Genomic DNA, 21,509 nt, shown 5'->3' on the forward strand with positions numbered 1-21,509 from the left:
GTCTATCATCTCTCTGTTGATAATTGGGATTAATTCTTTTGTTAATCGTTCACCCAACCAATTTGTTCGAGTATAACCCAGATTCCAATCTATTTGTTCAAAACACATTATGCGGTTCATTGTCTGTATTGCCTACCAATTCCTATCCAGTTTGTTAATGTTTATCTAGTATGTCTATTTTCGTCCAGTTCGATGTTGGTCTTGTCTGTCTATCTCAACCACATCTATGTTGTCAAAAGCCCAAGGCCCATAGGCCGAGCCCAGATTTGGGTGCCTAGGCGCTTAAAAAGCAAGAGTTTTCTAAAGCTAGGCGTATAATATAAATTATAGAATACCATATGTAGGGGTTTAAAATACGTTTTAGGCTTGTTTAGGGTTACTTTAGGTTATTTTACATTGATTTCAGACTTATTTAAGTCGATTTTAGCCTTATTTGTTTTTTTCTTTTCATTTTGTGGCTAGAAATTGGCCCGGGGCTGCGCCTTAAAGCCTGAAGCTTCGCGTTTCCAATTGTAGCGCACAAGGTGGGCTGCGTTGCGCTTATGCGCCCAGGCGCACGCCTTGTGCGCTTTTGACAACATAGAACCAAATTCCTATTGAGTTGTCTGGTTTTAACCAAGTCCCCATGATGCTTGTCGCTTTTCGTCTTCCTCATGGAAATATGGTAGAACTAGAAGTCATTTCCGGTTAATTGCTAATGACCATGGTGACATTAACGTTTTATTCTATAAAAAAAAATTAACTTTTAAATTGACAAAGACACATTTACTTTGCATTAAAGTATAATCTAAAAGTAGGAATTTAATCAATTTAGAAAAAGAAAAAGAGGCGTCATAAATAGTAAAACTCCATATGCTGAATTGTCTTAAAGGAGTATGGTAATTTGACATGCATTATTTGCGTTCTCATTTCAACTTTTTTCATGTAGTTTGGGTCAAGTGTGATCATTTTAGCTTTTAATGCAATAGTTTCTTTAATACGTGTTGTAATTTGTCAAAGAATAATTGTATTATAATTTAATGAGAAGTTTAAAGTTTGAACATGATAGCTTAGCTAGCAATCATTCAATACAATCCACATAGATTTTAATTACAAAACTAGTTTATATAGCATATTGATATTTAGATTTTAATGTTTAAACATGGTAGCAAAATTAATAACTGTTTTTCTGTTCAAAATTTATATATATATGTGTTTTTCTTAATTCTCGAGACTCTCTTATTTTGTTTTTTATTTAGGAAAATTACATACGAATAGCATATAAACGGACAACAAGCTACGCCGCAACCCCATGTTCAATAGCAAAATATTTGACTCTTTTATCAATTATTTCAATACAAAAATGAAAAATAAACTATTCCGAACCTAAACGATTGCATCTTTTTATTTATTTTTTTAATACTGGGGTTTGACACGTTCGGCTCCTTGGCACCAGAGGCAGTTCGGTTCTTGTCTAGAGTTCAGCGTGTGGTCCATAGCAACTTTTCGACCCCTCAGGGGCGAGGCTTTGTTTTTAGTAGATTAGGGTTTTCTATTCAAAAAGGGATGGTGGCGCAGTTTGTTGCTCGTCTACCTGCTATCCTTATGTAATTTGCCCTGATAATTGGAATGAAATTGCTTTTTTGATAAAAAAAAAAAAATACTGGGGTATTATATAACCTGAAAAATTTGGTGATCAAGGAATGAAGATCTTTTTGGAAGTAAAAGCCCGTTTCAACATTCTTTACTTGATTTTGTTGTTTCGGTTTTGTTTTTAGGGTTTTCTATTCGTAATTCGAGTTGTAAGAGTGGTTGAACCGAGTGGGTTAAATTCCCCATCCTTTCCAAGTAATTGCTTTTGGTTCTACCCCGAGTTAGTTGTTTCCTAGCCGCGGATGTTTTTATATAAAGTTTGCCTTTCAAAAGAAACAAACTTTAGACATTCAACGAAATACATGACCTTTTTTAACTGGTGATGGAATTTGACCTTTTCTTTTGAGTTTGAATTGAAATACAGGTTGGTGACCATTTAAAATAGATTTCACACTTCTAAATGTTATTTTCACGTCCCTTTTAACTTTATCTCTTTCTATATATATCTATGTATCAAGAGGAGGGGTGTGTCCCTTTAAGATAAGTCACTAGGGTAATCTTTAGTATGTAGGAAAAGAGTTCAAATTTGAGATTGCATCCATGACAAGTTGCAGTTTATCGAGGAACCTGTAGAAATTAGCGTATAAAATCTTGCTTACTATCTCCTAAGAGAAGTGAGCTTGACCAGGAACAAGATAACGAGAAGTGTATGTAGGGGTGTAAACAAGCCCAGAGGCTCGAGAGCTACTCGTGATCGGCTCGGTTAAAAGCTCGAACGAGCCGAGCCTTAACGAGCCCGAGCCCGAGCCTGAAATAGAGCTCGTTTTGTTATCGAGCCCGAGCTCGAGCCCGAAGTACAAAGCTTGTTTAGGCTCGCGAGCCCAAACGAGCCCATACAAAATTTTAATTTTTTAATATATAATATATTAATAATGATGATAACATTGATGAGCCGAGCTAGAGCCGAGCTTTGGCTCGTTTAGGCGATGTTGAAGTGAGCTCGAGCCGAGCTTTTAGCTCGTTTAAGGTTGTTCTCAAAATAGTTCGAGCCGAGTTAAGCCGAGCTCGAGCTTTGGGTTTTACTCGCGAGCCGAGCTCGAGCTCAAAGACGTAGGCTCGAACCGAGCCGAGCTCGAGCTTCATAAAAACCTAACGAGCCGAGCTCGAGCCTGGTCGAGCTCGGGCTCGGCCCGGCTCGTTTACACCCCTAAGTGTATCTGCCTGGCATGGGCATCTGCAACTAAGAGGGAGCAGTAGATCGTCGATGGAAGAGCCATGTCAGTAAACTTCTATTCGAAATCACTAGGGTAATCTTTGTTAATTTGAGGTTGCATCCATAATTACCCTAACCTATAAGTTCATCTAACGGCCCTACTGTTTATACAATTTCCTAGTCTCGAAAAGTTTTTACACCCAAACTGCTTTTTTTAACGGCTAACTCAAACACCAACTAAACCTACACCCGAAAGCACATGAAATTTATTAATATTACATGGCTTAGGCCATGGGCCGTGTACTAGACCAGCTCACATCAGCTCAAAACTCAAAATTCCAAAATGCTAAAAACAATTTGGGCCAATGGAGCCAGGCACTCGTCATTCGTAACTCACCCTACTGCCTTCGGTCTGTTTTTGTTCATATGTTCGGCTCAAGTAAATGGGTATCCCTTACGGTCCTATGTAAGGGGAGATCTCCATAACATAGCCAAGCGCCCAAGCCATCAAACAACCAGGCCTGGCCCATTTACTATACCAACAGCCCAAATACATTCAAAATTGATCCAGCCCACAAATATAAAAAGAACATAATTCGAGTTGGCCTAAAATATCCCCTCAGGATCCACTTTCACTAACAACTAGATGCAGTCTTATCAACACACAAAACATAGCTTTGGTGAACAACAAGGTTGGAGTATGTATTCTATTACAAGCTGTTCATTCATTCATTCTATTGGATATCTTCGTCTGTTGTTTCTTTCCTTCATATTTCTGTACACTCCCTATTATCATTTATCATCTACTAGATACCCTTTTTTACTATACTCAAAACATACCTACCTCAACTCCCGTTCGCCCCCGTCCCCTGCAAAATCAGACATCACTCCGAAACTAATTAGTTACGGAGTATAATGTTTCAGCAACTTTATGCGACTTTCAAACGTCACGTCATTTTTTTTTTTTTTTTAATTCTATTTTACGTGTGTGACACAGTCTATGCAGTTAATGCGGTAAACAATCAGATATCGGTCAAGGACCGATATTTGAGATTTATCGCGGTGGGATATCGGTAATCTTAATATCATGAAGAATTTATATATATAGCAATTAACACTAGTTTTTCAGTATATTCTCCTACCATTTAACAAATTAACCTTTTGCAACTTGCAAAACACTAACAACACCAGCAAGTAGAAATTCATTAAGACTTACAACACTAACAATTAACAATTAAGGGGTTGTTTGTTTACCTCTTAACGAGGCTCTTAATGGTTCAGACCTCTTACTGGTTCAGACTGTTTGTTTCACGAGCAGATGTCTGAATGATTCAGACATTTGCCTCTGAATGGATAAGCATTATACAGAGTCTGAATGGTTAAGACCTCTAATCTGAATTGGTCAGACATTTGCCTCTGAACGGTTAAGCATTATACAGGCTCTTAATGGTGGTTCAGCACTTAACCATTCAGATGTTGCCAAACGGCCCCTAAGACTTTTAAACACTAATAGCAGCAATAAGTAGAAATACGAATGGTATTACTAAGAAGATAGGTACTGATATCGGAAAAATCGGTGATATATCACTCAAATATCTCGAATATCAGTCTCGCCGATAATATCGGTACCGATATTTGACACTGATATTTTACATGGGGACCGTCGGACCAATAACCGATATATGACTGATATTAACTGCATAGAACATGTTAAGTGAATAGGGCAAAATTACCGACGTAACAATCAACCTACAAAGTGCTTGTGACCTCTTATTTACTTTTTAAAAATAGATTTTCTTATTATTACCGAAGTGGTATGTTTTGTACCTCAATTTCTTGGAGTAATCTTTCGAGCTCAACTTTGACTTCAGAAAACGAAGGGCGGATGCTAGGATCAGTTTCCCAACATCTTTGCATCAATTCCAACACCTTCGGGTGTGTATTTGTAGGAAGATCCGGACGACGTCCCTAAAAGTTAAAAAAGTACAGTATACCCTTAGATTCTCAATTAAAATTTAGAGTAAAGTACACGGATGGTCCCTGTGGTTTACCAAAATTTTGGATTTGGTCTCTATCTTTCCAAAAGTACACAAATGGTCCCTGTGTTTTGCACTTTGTAACGCATTTAGTCCCCAGCTTTTTCCAAAAGTACATGGATGGTCCCTATGGTTTGCACTTTGTAACGCATTTAGTCCCTAACTTGGACATGCTAATTAGATTTGTTGACTAGGGACTAAATGAGTTACAAAAATGCAAACCACAGGGACCTTTCGTGTACTTTTGGAAAGATAGGGACCAAATCCAAATTTTTGGTAAACCACAGGGATCATCCGTGTACTTTAAATTTTATATAAAACATTTACGTTATATATCAATAGCCTCCCTTTGACTTCAAATGTATAACCAAGTAGAGACGAGCACTGACCTGTCTTACTCCCAAGGCTGCTTGCAACGGTGTCATGTTATCATACGGAATCTACAATGTGAATAAATAAAAATAAGTTAAGTGAAATTACATTCTAAGGCCATAACAGTATCATATGTCGGAATTAAAGCCGGTCTTTCAGTTAAGTAAAACGACACTCCCAACCTTAGCTGTCACGAGCTCCCACAAAACAATTGCAAAACTGAAAACGTCGGCTTTTTGATCATAGGGTTGATGATTTATAATCTATACACAGAACAATACAGAAAAGCAGAAATTATGTTATTTCAGTAATAATTTTATTTCTTAAATAAACTTAAAGAGTAAAATGTCATTTTCATCCCTGAGGTTTGGCCAGTTTGCGAATTTCGTCCAAAGGTTTGTTTTTTCACATCTGGATCCAAAAGATTTGAAATTTTGCCATTTTCATCCGGCTCGTTAACTCCATCTATTTTTCCCCGTTGAGTCAGGGGTATTTCCGTCTTTTTGTTAACTTAAAGGGCAAGTCGGTCTTTTGAATACTTGTACATTATGCTAATGCTTGTATATAAAGTGAAAAAGTCCGAATTGCCCTTCAAGTTAACAAAAAAGACAGAAATACCCCTGACTTAATGAAGAAAAATAGATGGAGTTAACGAGCCGGATGAAAATGGCAAGATTTCAAAACTTTTGGATCCAGATGCGGAAAACCAAACCTTTGGGCGAAAATCACAAAACCGGCCAAACCTCAGGGACGAAAATGGCATTTTACTCATTAAATTTTTTAGGACATGAGACAACCTCAGGAGCCATCCATCTATATGTTCCGGTTTCGGCTGTCATAACTCCAGCTTGGTTCTGAAAGCGGGCCACCCCAAAATCAGCCACCTTTACAACCTAAAGAAAAAATGAAGTTAGATTTAACGTGCATTGTTGACTTAGATTTAAATTTTTAAGAACCAAAAACAATAAACTCACATTAGCTCCGTTGAGTAGCAAATTTGCCGTCTTGAGATCCCGATGAATAATATTGTTCTTATGTAAGTACTCCATCCCTCTACAAACATCTATCGCAAACTTCACCAACTGAGAAAGTGTTAAAGTGTGATGGTTCTTATGCAAATACTCATAAACGCTGCCTCCAGACATGTATTCTGCAAGATCAAGAAATAAAAGCCACAATAAGGGTCAAGTCAAAATTATTAAAAAATAAAAAGTAAATAAACAAATCATGCTTTTGTCAGAGTAAGACCAAGGTATTGGGTATGTAGATGTGTAAAAAACTACCAAAAGGATGAAAGTGTTACTTGATAATAAGGCTATGATGTAAAACAAATGAAACAGAAGCAGCTTTTGGTTGTACATAAGCTTATTTGGTTGTACAGAGAGCAACGCCTATCGCTTCTTTTTAGAGTAAAATGTCATTTTCGTCCCTGAGGTTTGGCCTGTTTTGCGACCTTCGTCCAAAGGTTTGTTTTTGCACAACTGGATCCAAAAGGTTTAAAATCTTGCTATTTTCATCCGGCTCGTTAACTCCATCCATTTTTCTCCATTAAGTCAGGGGTATTTCCGTCTTTTTGTTAACTTAAAGGGCAATTCAGTCTTTTTCAAGGGTATTCGGTCTTTTTACATAAAGTGTAAAAGACCGCATTGCCCTTTTAAGTTAACAAAAAGGATGGAAATACCCCTAACGGAGAAAAATGGATGCAGTTAACGAGCCGGATGAAAATGGCAAGATTTCAAACCTTTTGGATCCAGATGCGGGAAAACAAACCTTTGGACGAAAGTTGCAAAACTGGCCAAACCTAACCTTTTGGATCCAGATGCGGGAAAACAAACCTTTGGACGAAAGTTGCAAAACTGGCCAAACCTCAGGGACGAAATGGCATTTTACTCTTTTTTTTTAAAAGGTAGCTACTATCTAAAAAATAAACATCCAGAACTTTAGTACCTGTTACTATGCACAGGGTAGGTTGCTTTGTACACGCGCCAATAAAACGAACAACATTTTTATGCTGGACCTCTCTGCAAAGATTAATTAAAGCAAACGGTTGTCACAATATATATACACCTATAACGTATGCAAAAACGTTTTGATCAAAAATAACATGATGCAACAAAAAAGTTACCGGAGAATGGCTACTTCATGACAAAACTCATCCTCAAGTGCTTTATTTAGGGTTTCAGATTTTAGAATTTTTACAGCAACATCCTGACCGAGATACACTCCACGGTGCCTTGCCATGAGTAAAAGATGATCAGAGCAAAATCAAATATAAGAAAGAGTTAATTACATAGATAGTCCTTGTGGTTTATTGAAAGTAACACCTTTGACTACGAACTTTTTTTTTGTAACAGGTTCAGGTTCTATGGTTTCGATTTTGTAACACCTTTAAGTATCAAGGCTAACTGCCGTTAATTTTTCTGTTAAATCAGTGTAAAATGACTAAAATACCCTTATATAATTTTCTGTTAATACTCAAAAGGTGTTACTTTCAATAAACCACAAGAACTGTATGTGTAATTAACTCTAAGAAATATAAAAACTCATTATGTTTGTAAATAAGTATTATAAAATATGCTACATAAAAATATTTAATAATAATAATTATTATTATATTACTAAATTAATATCCACTTACAAATCTCCACAAGATCCAGATCCAATTTTTTCCTCTATCTTCAGTAATCTTATATCTATCTCCGTATCTACAAAACTAGCTTGAGCGGCTGGTGCCCCTTCTATAACTGATTTTGACCGTGAAGAACCGGGCCACGAACCCTGCAAAGTAGAAGGTAACGAAATTTACAGAAGAAATCGTGATAATTATCTTCGATACACGGCTTCCTAAAACGAACTATACGGTAATTAAAATGATGTCAACTATTTAATACAGAAACTTAAATAGATGTCAACACAAGTACACAACTAGTGATTGTACTACAGAACCTGAACAGACTGCTATATTTGAAGCGTGTATGAAATTAAGAAATAAAGATTACAGGGAGCAAATATCTTGACAGATAACAAAGAGACGATGCAGTATATTAAATTATTAAAGGGGGGTCTCTACAAATGGTTAAAAATAACGTTCACTATGAATAATATAGACGATGATATAGCGTCCTCTTCCTAGATCAACAAAATACGGTTTAAATCTCCACAAGATTACTTTTATATAGTTCTGTTTAGGAAGCTGTGTATGAAAAGATAACTATCTTTCTTGGTTGCTAAATTTGGAAATGAATGCGTATTGTAAGAACTATTAAAAAATGTGAAAAAATAGAAATTTTAGTAACTGGGAAATTAACTTAGAAATCTTTATATTATCATCAATAACAATTAACACCAAGTTACATAACTAAGATATATTTGGTAACAAGGTCAAATATCTTTGAAGAAACTACATACTAACAAAGCAACTATAAACATTAAATTGTTAACTTAAAAAACATGACCTAATATGCTACATCAAAAACTAACAAAAAACTTTATGCCCATCCACACAAACTTCCTAAAATTTCAAGTTTTATGCACTCCAATACTATGGAATCTATATTTTACCTAAGTGAGATTTGGTTTGCACCCAACAACTACAAGTTAGCCAATTCAAGTGTTATCAAGCACATGACGCGAAATAGAAAACAATCGTGTGTGTTACGCTAGTCAATGAAAGTGGTATAGGCTATGTGACGTTCACATTACACAAAGAATCATCATGGAAGCTTTTAAATAGATATGTATTTCATTTGTCTCGTACCTTAACATCCCTACTTAGTATTTTCCACAAGCATGAGAGAAAGTGACAATCTAATTGTAACCGGACATGACATCCAAGCGTTATGCCAAGAGGATGTTACGAACTAAAACCATTGCAAGGTATGGGACTTGTCCCGCATTGGTTGCATAGGCAACAGATGTGGGGTTTAGGGTGAAGGGGGTGGTGCGGGGTGGGCTTTCACCGCGCGGCAACACCGCCACCGGCCCTTCCCTAACCGTGCAGCAAGCTAGGGTGCGGGGAGTGTTCACCGCTTGTAGAGGAGAGGAGGGAAGAGGAGAGAGAGGGGTGTATAGTGGGCCCCCCTATTTTCCAACCAATCATACATTTTTCTTTTTTTTTTTAAAATGGTTTGGGTGAAACCAGCCCTTGTGATTAAGGGCAAGAGGGGAGTTGGAGAGGGAACTTGACATGGCAAGAAATCATTGGTGGGAAGTTACGCTCACGAGGGGAGCACCCCTTTCACCCTTATATACCGAATGAGCCCACTCACCCACCAGACTAGTCTTTTGGGTTGAGTTCTCTTGTTTGGTATGAAACAGAGAACCTCTTGCAACAATGTGGATTTTCCTTCATGAAGAGCACCCATAATTTACATTCTAATTGTGGGGACCACATCCCATCAAGTTGCTTGTTGGTTTAAAATACCTCATTAAACTTATTAATAAGATCTCTAGCATTACTTGGGTAAAATCAACAAGTGAATCTTTTGTCCCCATTAGGCTATATTAAGGAAACGTCAAACCTATTATCTGATAATGCAAAAGAGAATTCCGATTGATGTCAATCGTGTCGGGTTGAATCGTTGGACCCAAACGTGAACCACGTACTTATTCGTGACACAGACACCAACCTATCCGAACACACTTAAAATAGTGTAATCGGTAAACAACTCGTTAAAACCATTTATCTAAACGAGCCAAGGTTGGCGGACTGTGAACCGGTTGTATTGAAGTTGTAAATGTGGGTTATAATATATGAGTTGAAAAGGGTCATGTTTATATATGACAACCCAAAACGTGATTATTTTCGTGTTGTGTTCTGGGTCGTGTCAAAAAATGTCACCCCTAATTCCAAAATTTGTGGGTCGTGTCAGAAAATGTCACCCCTAATTCCAAAATTTGCGTCTAAAAGTAGAGGATGTAGCACGTCATCCTGTGCCCAATATAACATAGGCACAATAACATTACTTAAAAGAAAGATCTTCATCCTTTCAATGTGGCTCATAAATATTTAGTTTAACCAATTATGGAAGAATAGGTGAAATTCTAAGCAATGAGATGCCTTCACATGTATTAGACGGAAAACTTATAGACCATACTTTGCACACTCCCTATGGCAACAAGAACATGTGATTGTGTACGTTATCCATGACCTTTGTTTGTGTCAAGTTGTGAAGTCTAGTTTGTCACCTAAGTTTTGTGCAACCTTCATTCATCTGAGAGTCCAATGCCTTATACAACCATGGGCATGCAACTGTGTTCATCTTGTACCATGTATATTACTATGTTTTTGCTTCCATGCGATATAACTTTCCTAACCGTGCATTATTTGTGTTTGTCATCCTAATTGTCGATTTCCTAACACTTGAGGTGCATTATTTATGGTTGTCATCCTTCATATTTTATATAGTGCATGTGTTGAAAGTTATGATCCAAGCAATTTACAAGTGCCTCGCTCCTCGTAACTCCAAAGCGTCACTCTACAAACAAGCTTGTACTCCCTTTAGAAAAGTCACAAGGAACTCATCTTCAAGCACTTGCAAGCATAACAAACTCGCAAGCATAACAAACTTGAAGAAATGTCGGTTTCGCTCATAAAGAGTGGATGTGATACTATATTATTCGAAGGCCTAAACTTTAATATGCCTTTGGCAACCGACAACGACGTGCATACTTAGAAAATAAATTGGCATACAATTCGCAAATCATACATGTGAAATCAATTGTCTTAATGAGTTCAACGCATTAAGAGATTAACTAATAGCCTCTGATGCACACAAGGGACTCGTTATTCATATGTCCTATTGTAAGAGAACGTAATGGAAAATCACTCTGTCCTCGTGCACCGAACTTGAATATCACTTAGAAAAATCTAAGAGAATTTGGCATAGTCAACTAAATCGATTTTGGAGTACTTTAGACATCATAAAAGTTATATCTTGTTCCCTTAATACCTTTATGATATTCCTTTTTAGGTTTATCTCTTCTTATAGCCAATTTGGCTAAATACTCCATTTAAATGAGAATCGCTTGTGATAATGAACATCTAACGCTAGATATTGCACTATCGAAAAGACGTGTGATGCATACGAGTTTTGATAACACTATGGTTGAACACTTTGCATACACCTAACCATTTTCTTTCTTCTTACGTCAATTTTAATTAAAGGCCTAATTCAATGGTTGTGTTTGCTATGTTTTAACTCCAACTTGTGCGGGAACAAACTAGACTTCAAATCCATCAAATGTATATGTTGGTTATCCTCACATCCAAAATGATCAAAGATGTTACTAACAAAACTTGTAGACATTCGGCTTTTACTTATCTCGAACGTTAATGATTGCTAGTTCTCTTTTCGTAGCTCTTTATAATAAGTTACTTTAACATTGTTTCTCTTGTTGCACACTTGGAATAAGTCTCTTTGAGATTGATGTCATCTAACATAACCATTATCATGTGTGCAGTGTCTTCTAGACCACCAAATTCACAATTTCCTATGCCTTCATACCAAGATATTGTCTAAAGCATCAACATATCAAGACCAACAACCTCACGTATATATCATTCTAGTAACTCATAAGCAAAACCATTCATACTCCCCATTCACCAAATACGTGCATAGCATCTTTATTCCCACATATGTGACAAACGCACTAGATAAGCATGGTACATTCCCATGTATGACAAGATGGCAATGTGAAGTGAAGATAACAAGATTTGTGGAACCCCGTTCTATCTAAAGAGGGTTATGTGGGATGCAAATGGGCCATCTTTGCATGGGCCATCCTTGCAAAGCTTGACCTTTGTTGCTCCCTTCTTGGCTTGGAGCAAAGGCTACTCGTTAATCGTTGTGGCATTGATTATGAGTATGCATTTAATAAACCTCACAGTTGCAAATCCTCTGCCTCCTATGAGATAGATATTTGTCTCAAAGAAGATTCTATGCGAAACAACTATGCGTAGGCGTCATGGTATAGAAGTCATCCAAAGTAGTCTAACGCAGACAAGGACTACGTATGTGTGTGATCCATATAACCATCATATGAGAAGACCTCTAGAGGTTGATAATCATCCACAGAATCACGTCAAGCGTACAAGCGTACCACGAGATATCTCCCAGTCATCAAGCACTAAGCATTCGGAGTAACTAGTAAACAATCGAGAGATCCGCTACAAAAGCCCATCAACTACAAAAGCTTAAGACAAAAAAAGTGCATGCCCGAGACAAGCAAGACACACATCCGTTCAGGATGGTGCAGCCTTGGTTTTTGTCTGGTTTAGAATGGTTTTCTCTGGCTCGGACCTTTTGAAACTAGTTCTAATTGGTTCAAGACGGGTTTTGTTTCGTTTCGGTTGGTGCAACCTTGATGTGTTTAAGGTGCCGAGGTTGTGCCTCACCTAAGCCGCTAGGTGCGCACCTAATGCACTTTTGACTACTTCGCACCAAACCATAAAGTGTTGGTTGTACTAGTACTCTATGCCTCTTTACTCACATTCTTACACACACGTATATATATACATGTATATTATATAGGTTCATTAGATTTCCTTCTACACTTCTTATGTCTAAATTTACGCCTCCGTCCTCATTAACTAATAGTGTCTATCATCAAAAGTTGAGATTATGAAAAATCAAAGGTAATGCATAACACTCTTTCTCCCACTCAACACAATTTAACCGCCAATAAATATGCAGGATAAACAAAACTCATAAACAAGAAACTCCACTTATAGAAACTAGTAAGTAGTATCGGCATCACATTACGACCACTATCATACATACTACTTCAAAGTTCAAACATGATTTATTTGCCCAGACACCAGATAATTAAAAAAGCAACCCTTCACAACTGAACACTGAGATCCATATTATTAGAAAGTAGAAACAGAGTGAACACCATAAGCAATGTTAGTAGATATGAAGTACCTCACTCCCAGCAATTGCTCTCTCCACTGCTGCATGTAAAGCCTGTGTTTCCTGGCCAAACAGAACAACATTCAAATATCACCACGAATATATCTCATCTAGTATTGTTTAAACACAATAATCCTTTTTAACCAAGCGTGTATTGGCCCAACCATTGGGTTCCAATAGTAGCTTCCTCACAGCTAACAGCATAACAAAATATGGTAGTGTTTGTTTTTATGGGAATGAAAGAATGACTTTCAGTCCTAATAGAGGTGTTTGGTTTATGAGTTTAGATTTCAAAGTTGGATATCAAGACCACAATTTAGACATACTCTAACTTCACCAAAGGTGTTGGGTTTAGAATTCTATTCCCACCCCCATTACATTATATTGTTATCAGAGTAAAATGCCATTTTCGTCCATGAGGTTTGGCTAGTTTTGTGACTTTCGTCCAAAGGTTTGTTTTTTCCGCATGTGGATCCAAAAGGTTTGAAATCCTGTCATTTTCATCTGGCTCATTAACTCCGCCAATTTTTCTCTGTTAAGTCGGGGTATTTCCGTCTTTTTTGTTAACTTAAAGGGCAATTCAGTCTTTTTCAGGGTATTCGGTCTTTTTACATAAAGTGAAAAAGACGGAATTGCACTTTAAGTTAACAAAAAAGACTAAAATACCCCTGACTTAACGGAGAAAATGGATGGAGTTAACGAGCCGGATGAATGGCAAGATTTCAAACCTTTTGGACCCAGATGCTAAAAAACAAACCTTTGGACGAAAGTCACAAAACTGGCCAAACCTCATGGAAGAAAATGGCATTTTGCTCTTGTTATTAATATCCTGACACCACACGGAAAAAAAAAAAAAAAAAAAAAAAAAAAAAAAAAAAAAAAAAACAGATTTACCTCAAGGGGCCATCCATCAACCACAAACACATCCAAAGAATAGCCATCAGTCGTTGAAAACACATGTGCTTCTCGTATGTTCAGTCCTATGTCAGAAAGCAAAGCTGAAAGCTGGATGACAAGAAAACATGTTAAAACATGTAAACCTTGAATTGATAAGCCATCATTTTTCCATTAGCAATCGAACCATTAGATCAAAGAAACTATGCAGTTAATGCGGTAAAATATCGGATATCGGTCAAGGACCGATATTTGAAATATATAGGTTATCTCGGTGAGATATCAGTGGGATATCGGTAATTTTAATATAATGCAGAATTTATATATATAGCAATTTAACACCAATAATTCAGTGATATATAGATCGGTCAAATATCGGTGATATATCGGTTATATCGGTCAAACTTCGGTGATATATCGGTCAAATATCGCCGATAATATTTTGACCGATATTTGTCACCGATATTTTACTAAGGGACCGATATAACCGATATATCACCAATATTAACTGCATAGCAAAGAAATACAGTAATTTGAGGACTGAAATTCAAAGAGTGTATCATGTTGTCCTTCACCGAGATACCTGACTGAGAAGTTTTGGCTTGTCAACAGCTGAAAATATCACTTCATGAATCGGCACATGGATATCGTCTTGCCTGTGAAACATTAATGGTCAATTGGTCATAATAACAAACACATGGAACATAAAGTAAGCAGTTTTTATGAGAGTTGCAAAGAGAATATATACACCAGATCTCTCATATACAGTACCTTGAGAAAGAATCTCCATCAAGATCCCCTTTGTCCTTGTCAAGAGAATTTCTTCGGAAGTCCAAGTTTAGGTCCTCCATTTTAGAACAAGGTTCAAAACCCATCTCATGGTTCCTATCACTTTACAAATAAGTGAAACAAGTACCGTAAAAGACAAGCATACATCTTTAGACAACAAGAAAACAGCAAAATCAGAAACTGTCATATGCAAGACAAAGTGATACAAATGATACATACACACATATATGTGTGTGTGTTTGTGTGTTGAAATAAAGATTGCATTGCAAACATACCTGCCATGTGATAATGCGGGTCCCGCAATTAAGTCTTGTTGGTCTTCATCACCATCTGCTCGAGTCCAGAAATTCTGCAATGCTCAATTATAGGACCAGCAACAGGCAAAAAGGTAAGGAATATGATTAAGCTATAACTATGAAACCACACACACAGAGGCGAAAATCATAATGCAGAGTGTGATTAGCCATTACCTCCAAAAAGCGGACATGAAATACGGGTCGATTTTCCGGATCCTTGGCCAAGACTAGGAGCTTCTGATGTAGCAATACATCTTCAACTCGATCCATGTTGATATCCAGCGCATAACTGGCACAAAAAGGCGCATCAGAATATTAATGACAGAATCATAATTATGAAGATATTAAATTTTAAAAAAACCTCCAATGTACACTAAGGGTATGTTTGGCAAAAGTAGCTGGTGGCTGGTAGCTGAAAGCTGTAAGCTGGTAGCTGGTGGCTGGAAGCTGGTAGCTGTAGCTGGTAGCTAGTAGCTGTAGCTTTTTAGATATATTTGGTGTTTGGTAGAGTAGCTGGAGCTTTTAATAAAATGTATAAAATTACCAAAATAGACATAACTAAAAATTTAGAAAGTTGGTGCATTAAAAAGTTTCTTATTTTGAGAGGTTAAAATAGTCATTTTTCTCTAAAAGCTTGTAGCTCCTTCTAAACGCTACTAGTAGTAGCGTTCAACCAAAAGCTTCAAGCTCCTAACCTAAAAGCTTAAAGCTGCTTCAACCAAACAAGACTTTTTATTAAGTAGGAGCTTTTTGTTAAAAGCTTAAAGCTTGAAGCTCCTAAAAGCTCCTAAAAGCTTCATGCCAAACATACCCTAACTCTGTGTTCCAGAGTTTACTAATGGAAGGAAAGGAAAAGAAACAAAAAGAAAGCAAAAATATTTTGTGTTCCAGAGTTTCATTTAAGGAAGGAAAAGAAAGGAAAATAAAACATGTCATATTCCCGAGTTTCATTTAAGGAAGGAAAAGAAAGGAAAACTAGGCTAAATTCTTTAGTTTTTCTTTCCTTCCGATTTGGGAGGAAATGGTGGGAAAGACATCTTTTTTTTCCTTTCTCGTCCTTTCCTTTCCCATAATTCATAACAATTTGCAAATCCGAGAACATACAACTGAAACTGTCTTTTTTTCAATATTTACATATATGTACAGATACAGTTCTCACACCTTCTATTGCATGAAAATTGATTAAAATTTAACTTAATCTCAGGTTAAAAATGGAAATTACAACACAATTATTGAACACTGGATCAGAATCACCAAAAAGTAAAGAATCGCACTTATTAAGCCTTTTTATACCAAATTCTATTCCTTATGTTCTAAAACATTTGTGCTTGTTCCTAAATAAACACAAATATAAATATAAATATAAATATAAATATAAATGATAATTAATCAAAAACGTGTTGGTGTGTCACTTTACTAAAAATACAGAAACAAAATTTCAAAAAGTCAAAAACAAATCGTCACCATTTTACACACTTTCTTTTACACATACTAAACATAACAATAGCTATGATAAATCCACTTCATACAGGAGTTATCAACATAACCACAATAAAGTTAAACAAAAGCATTAAAAAACGTACACGCAAGCACTCCTTTATATTAATAACAATAACAATAATATAATTAACATATCATCAAATCTATTCCCTGTAATCCAAAGTAATCAACTGATTAACAACACTTTTCCATAATTGTATTGTTAAGCTACCTAATCAACTGATTAACAACACTTTTTCCATAATTGCATTGTTAAGCTACCTAATCATAAATTCCAAGCACAATCAAAAAATTAACATCAAAACCTAAATCATGAATTCATAATCAATCAAATCATGCATCAAAACGCACATACACACGCTCAAAAACTCGATAAGTAACCGAATTCTGCAGATGAAATCATCAGGAACAACATAATCAATCAAATAATGCGTCAAAACGCACTCAAAAACTCGAGATGTAACCGAATTCTGCAGTTGAAATCATCAGGAACAGCATAATCAACAAATAATGCGTCAAAACGCACTCAAAAACTCGAGATGTAACCGAATTCTGCAGTTGAAATCATCAGGAACAGCATAATCAACAAATAACGCGTAAAACCGCACAAACACACACTCAAAAACTCAATATCTAACCGAATTCTGCAGGAACAACATAATCAACAAAATAATGCGTCAAAACGCACACATACACACACTCGAAACCTCAATATGTAACCAAATTCTACAAATAATATCATACAAATTGATAATCTACATATACCTAGCAGGTAACCGACTGAAGTGCGCTTCCAATTGCTCACGAAACTCAGGATTAGCAACAACCTCTTCGTTGTGAATCTCCACTAACCGATTATACACATCATTCGCTATCTCGTAACCGCTAAAACCGGTAAAACTCCTCGGCGGTGAAGAACTCTCACCTACTCCTTCAACTAAATCCATTATTCACACACTGTTTCACGAATTCCTTCACAAATTGTTTGAAAAATTGTTTCAAACTTTCAATGTACACGTTTACTCCATGTTAAAAACCGTAACGGAAACAAATCTCGCCGGAAAAGGTGAAAACGAGCGGTTAACGGCGGCGTTACGGTGGCGGTTTGCGGTGGCGGTGGGAGGGATCTTTGACGGTTTTCGTTGACGGAATCTAGAAAGAGCGAGGGTAAGTTGGTGGATTTGGAGGATTCGTAAGGGTAATTTGGTCAACCATAGAGGTTTTAGACATTAGAGAGGTCTTTCACCATTTGAAGAAAAAACTTTGAAAGGAAGTGAGGCTTTTTGAAGGGGTTTTTCATATTTGTCACTGTGTGTTTAGGTGAAGTGTGTGAGAGAGAAAGTGAAAAGGTGGAGTGGATAGGGTTGTGAAGTTGGTTGGGGTGTGAAATGACAAGAAAGGGTATGAATGGTGTGGGTATTTACGTGGATGTGAAGGGTTAGTGGGGAGGGTAGTTTGGTAATTTAGGGGTGAATATTGTGAAAGAATTTTTAGGGCAATTGGAATTTAGAGGCAATAAGCAATTAGATCATATGCTTTTTTTATATGAAGGTAATGACAAAGGGGGTCAGCATTTTTTCAGGGGAATGATAGAGTGACAGGAGGTTTTACTTTGTGTTATTCTACTAGACTCTTGTAATTTAGTATTTTGACTTTATACTTGTTTTGATTTTGTTTCTTATTTTGTAACTATGAAAAAGTTTAAGAGGGTGTTTGATGTTATTTCTTATTTTGTAACTATGAAAAAGTTTAAGAAGGTGTTTGATTTTATTTCTTATCTTGTAAACTATGAAAAAGTTTAAGAGAGTGTTTGATTTTATTTCTTATTTTGTAACTATGAAAAGATTTAAGACGATATTGATTTTATTTCTTATTTTGTAACTATGAAAAGATTTAAGAGGATAAGGATTGGATAAGTTTGTTTATTAAAATCATCATGATATGTTATTAAATTATCATATTGACTATTATATGTATCATGGTTAATAAAACCCTAGCGGGTCATATTCGCGACACAAATGTCTAACCAGCACAAAAATGATATTTTTTTTATGCGTAAATAGTCAAGTTTTGAACAAAAGAGTGTGCGCACTTGTATTCACTGGGTGAGTTTTAAAAGGTTGTGAAACGATATAATTGATCATTTTATTTGGATCTGCTAACACATACTTTTTAATATTATTTTTTATTTTATATTGCTATCCATTGTAAATTGTAAGAGTATTCACATCCCTTCTATCTTTTTTACCCTATAATTTCACTAAAAACAACTACATTTTATCTTTCCTTTCAATTAAATAATATTTTTTTATATTTTTATCATTGTTTTTTCTCTCTCTTACACTCACAACCACTTTTCAAAATATATTAAAAAATCATAGAGGGTGAACAGTGTCCCCTCAAATTTATAGATGAACAGTAAATTTTCTATCTCCTCTACTCACAACCACCTACATTCACTTTTCATATTATAAAAAGTTCCCTCACAAAACTTGGGGGACGGATTGTGAATGCTCTAAGACTCAAACCTTTTGCTTTATAGGGAGGAACACCACTTTACATCTTGATACTAGTAGCCACTAAACTATAAACCCTTCAGATCATGTGTAGTGGTCACCCCCATCACCTCCCATGATGTGGGGTTATGCGACAAGTGACGTTTGTGTAAGAGATAGGGGTTATATCACATGGGTGTGTAGTGAGGTTATACCCTTCAATTATACATATATGTGTATGTATATATATATATATATGTGTGAGAGAGAAACAAAAACAACAACCTCGTTGTAATTTTCACCCGGAGCATCCATCCCCATCACATAGCGCCGTCCAGAACAGTATTCCCAACGCAAAACGGCCTTATGGGCTGAACCAGCGTAATATCCCGTGTCACTATACATACACTTAGTAAGATTTATAAATTAAAGTAAAAAGCTCAATAACTATTTTGATAACACATATAGTTAACATGGTTGTTCTTGTAATTTTTCCTTAGATGTTTAAAGATACATGAAATTTCGTATTTTGAATTAAAATGATACTTCTAACTGCATTAAGTATTTTAAACATTTATCTAGTGTAATAACAATCAACATATTTATATAATAGTTTTTAACGGCATTATATAATAGTTGATATGTTGTTATTTTTTTTTAATATGTTACTAACGATCCGATTAATATAATTTCAATCAGAAAGTACTAAAATGACTCAAGCAAGGGCTAATTTGTTCAGGTTTTGTTTTGTGTTAGAGATAGAAATAATTATTTTAGTCGTGTTTGTTTTATATTTTTTTAATATGCGCATGTTAAACAATCCTATTATGTTAGATCTTCGTGAGGTACAAAATCTTTCATTTTTATAATCTTGTAAATCATTTATAATTAACGGGATTAAAGTATGACTTTATGTATTACGGAGTAATATCTTGGTTACTTGGAAAAATATATAAAATATAATTTAAAAGGATGACGTAAGTCACTTTGAATAAACATAATTAATGTATATGTCACACCTAATATTTTATCAAAAGTTGAATACTTTTTTTACTTCTATGGCGCTATTACATATGGAAATATTTAAGATATCAACTTTGTATTTTACATATCATCATACATGTAGAAATATACAAAACTAACTCGTATTTTACTTATTTATTTATATAAGCGAATTTTTTGTTGATTGTCTACTCTTTCATGTATCTATTTCATATATTCTTAATAGGTATGCATTGTTTATACTATGATATTTCAAATAGTATAGGAACATAAAAAGAATATGCAAAATTTGTTCACGTATTATACTATTATAAAATGAAATCATATTTAATATGAATGTAGTCATATAAATACACTCTTAATAAGTATGCATTGTTTGTTATATAGGAACATAAAATGAATATGCAAAATTTGTTCACGTATTTTAATTATAAAATTATAAAATTAAAATAAAATTTAATATGAATGTAGTCGTATAAATATATCAAAAACTTATGTTGTGATATTCTTATTATGCATGTTAAGATGATTCAAATCTCATATGTACCATATCTACATATAGAATGCATCAAATAGCATTTAAAAAAATGGTAGACATCCATGTGACCATGTCGTAAGAGTATAATAACTTTATACTTCCCAACTATTTTTCTTAGAATAGAATATCTTATGTAATATGAGTACTATATATTTTCATAGTTCCTCATTTGTATTTCTAATAGTAGAATATATAGTGTCATATGAGTAAAAGCTAGCTATTTTTATTAATTCCCAACTAATATTTCTAAAAATAGAATATAGCGGGGAAATGATTAAATGCAACTATATGTAGTAATCCACTTTAATCTTTAAAAATAAAATATAGCGGGGAAAGGATTAAATGCAACTATATGTAGTAATCCATTTTAATCTTTTATCTTTTAAAAATAGAATATAGCGGGGAAAGGATTAAATGCAACTACATGTAGTAGTCCTTTTTAATCTTTTAAGTCTAAAAAAAGAAGTTGTATAGTAGACGTGTAGTAATAATAATAACCAGCGGGTTACACTTGTGCTTCACGTCGGAGATGACCTGAATTTTAATAAATTTTACATGTATCAGAGACGCAGTGGTAAAAATAACATTAATGGCTGAAATTTGATCGATACAGCAATATCAGTATAGTACTGGCACTCAATATAGTAACCGAAAAAGAAAACTTAAAAAATAAAGCCAGATGTCGACACATAGTTTACATCGATTGAAAAGCATAGTAAATAAATACCATTAATGATTCTAATAGTACCAACAGGTTACCGGTGTTTTATCTAGTGGCGGAGCTAGCTCATTAATTCAGGGGTATCCTTTCTATAAAACCCGAAAAAAAATACACTACGAATACGGGGTTGAGACGTAGCCCGTGCTACCCCTCTTAATACATTAGCTC

General features: G+C 35.4%; 1 protein-coding gene across 5 annotated transcripts; it reads right to left on the reverse strand.

Annotated features, from left to right (window-relative positions):
• Positions 1-3,364: 3,364 nt before the first annotated feature.
• LOC110942246 (serine/threonine-protein kinase STY46) lies at positions 3,365-18,095 on the reverse strand. Of its 5 annotated transcripts, none has more exons than XM_022183997.2 (16): positions 17,351-18,095; positions 15,260-15,374; positions 15,065-15,138; positions 14,772-14,891; positions 14,584-14,656; positions 14,001-14,111; positions 13,119-13,169; positions 7,832-7,971; positions 7,319-7,426; positions 7,141-7,214; positions 6,168-6,343; positions 5,991-6,086; positions 5,376-5,456; positions 5,211-5,261; positions 4,613-4,753; positions 3,365-3,680 (listed from the first exon to the last, which is right to left on the reverse strand). In XM_022183997.2, the coding sequence occupies exons 1-16, from the start codon at positions 17,530-17,532 to the stop codon at positions 3,663-3,665; spliced, it is 1,611 nt and encodes a 536-aa protein (XP_022039689.1). In that variant the 5' UTR covers positions 17,533-18,095; the 3' UTR covers positions 3,365-3,662. The 5 variants fall into 5 exon arrangements, with proteins under 5 accessions (XP_022039689.1, XP_035846319.1, XP_022039691.1 ...); XM_035990426.1 differs by having other exon boundaries at positions 14,772-14,885; positions 17,351-18,094; XM_022183999.2 differs by having other exon boundaries at positions 3,367-3,672; positions 17,351-18,076.
• Positions 18,096-21,509: the final 3,414 nt, after the last annotated feature.

Source organism: Helianthus annuus, chromosome 5, assembly GCF_002127325.2.
Source record: "Helianthus annuus cultivar XRQ/B chromosome 5, HanXRQr2.0-SUNRISE, whole genome shotgun sequence".
In the NCBI taxonomy this organism is placed as follows: domain Eukaryota; kingdom Viridiplantae; phylum Streptophyta; class Magnoliopsida; order Asterales; family Asteraceae; genus Helianthus; species Helianthus annuus.

Coding starts and splice junctions, on each gene's coding strand:
- LOC110942246 (XM_022183996.2), bottom strand. CDS start 17,532: ATGGATTTAGTTGAAGGAGTAGGTGAGAGTTCTTCACCGCCGAGGAGT. Junction 7,215..7,318: donor CATGAAGTAGCCATTCTCCG/GTAACTTTTTTG, acceptor TAATCTTTGCAG/AGAGGTCCAGCATAAAAATG. Junction 4,754..5,210: donor CAGCCTTGGGAGTAAGACAG/GTCAGTGCTCGT, acceptor TTTAACTTTTAG/GGACGTCGTCCGGATCTTCC.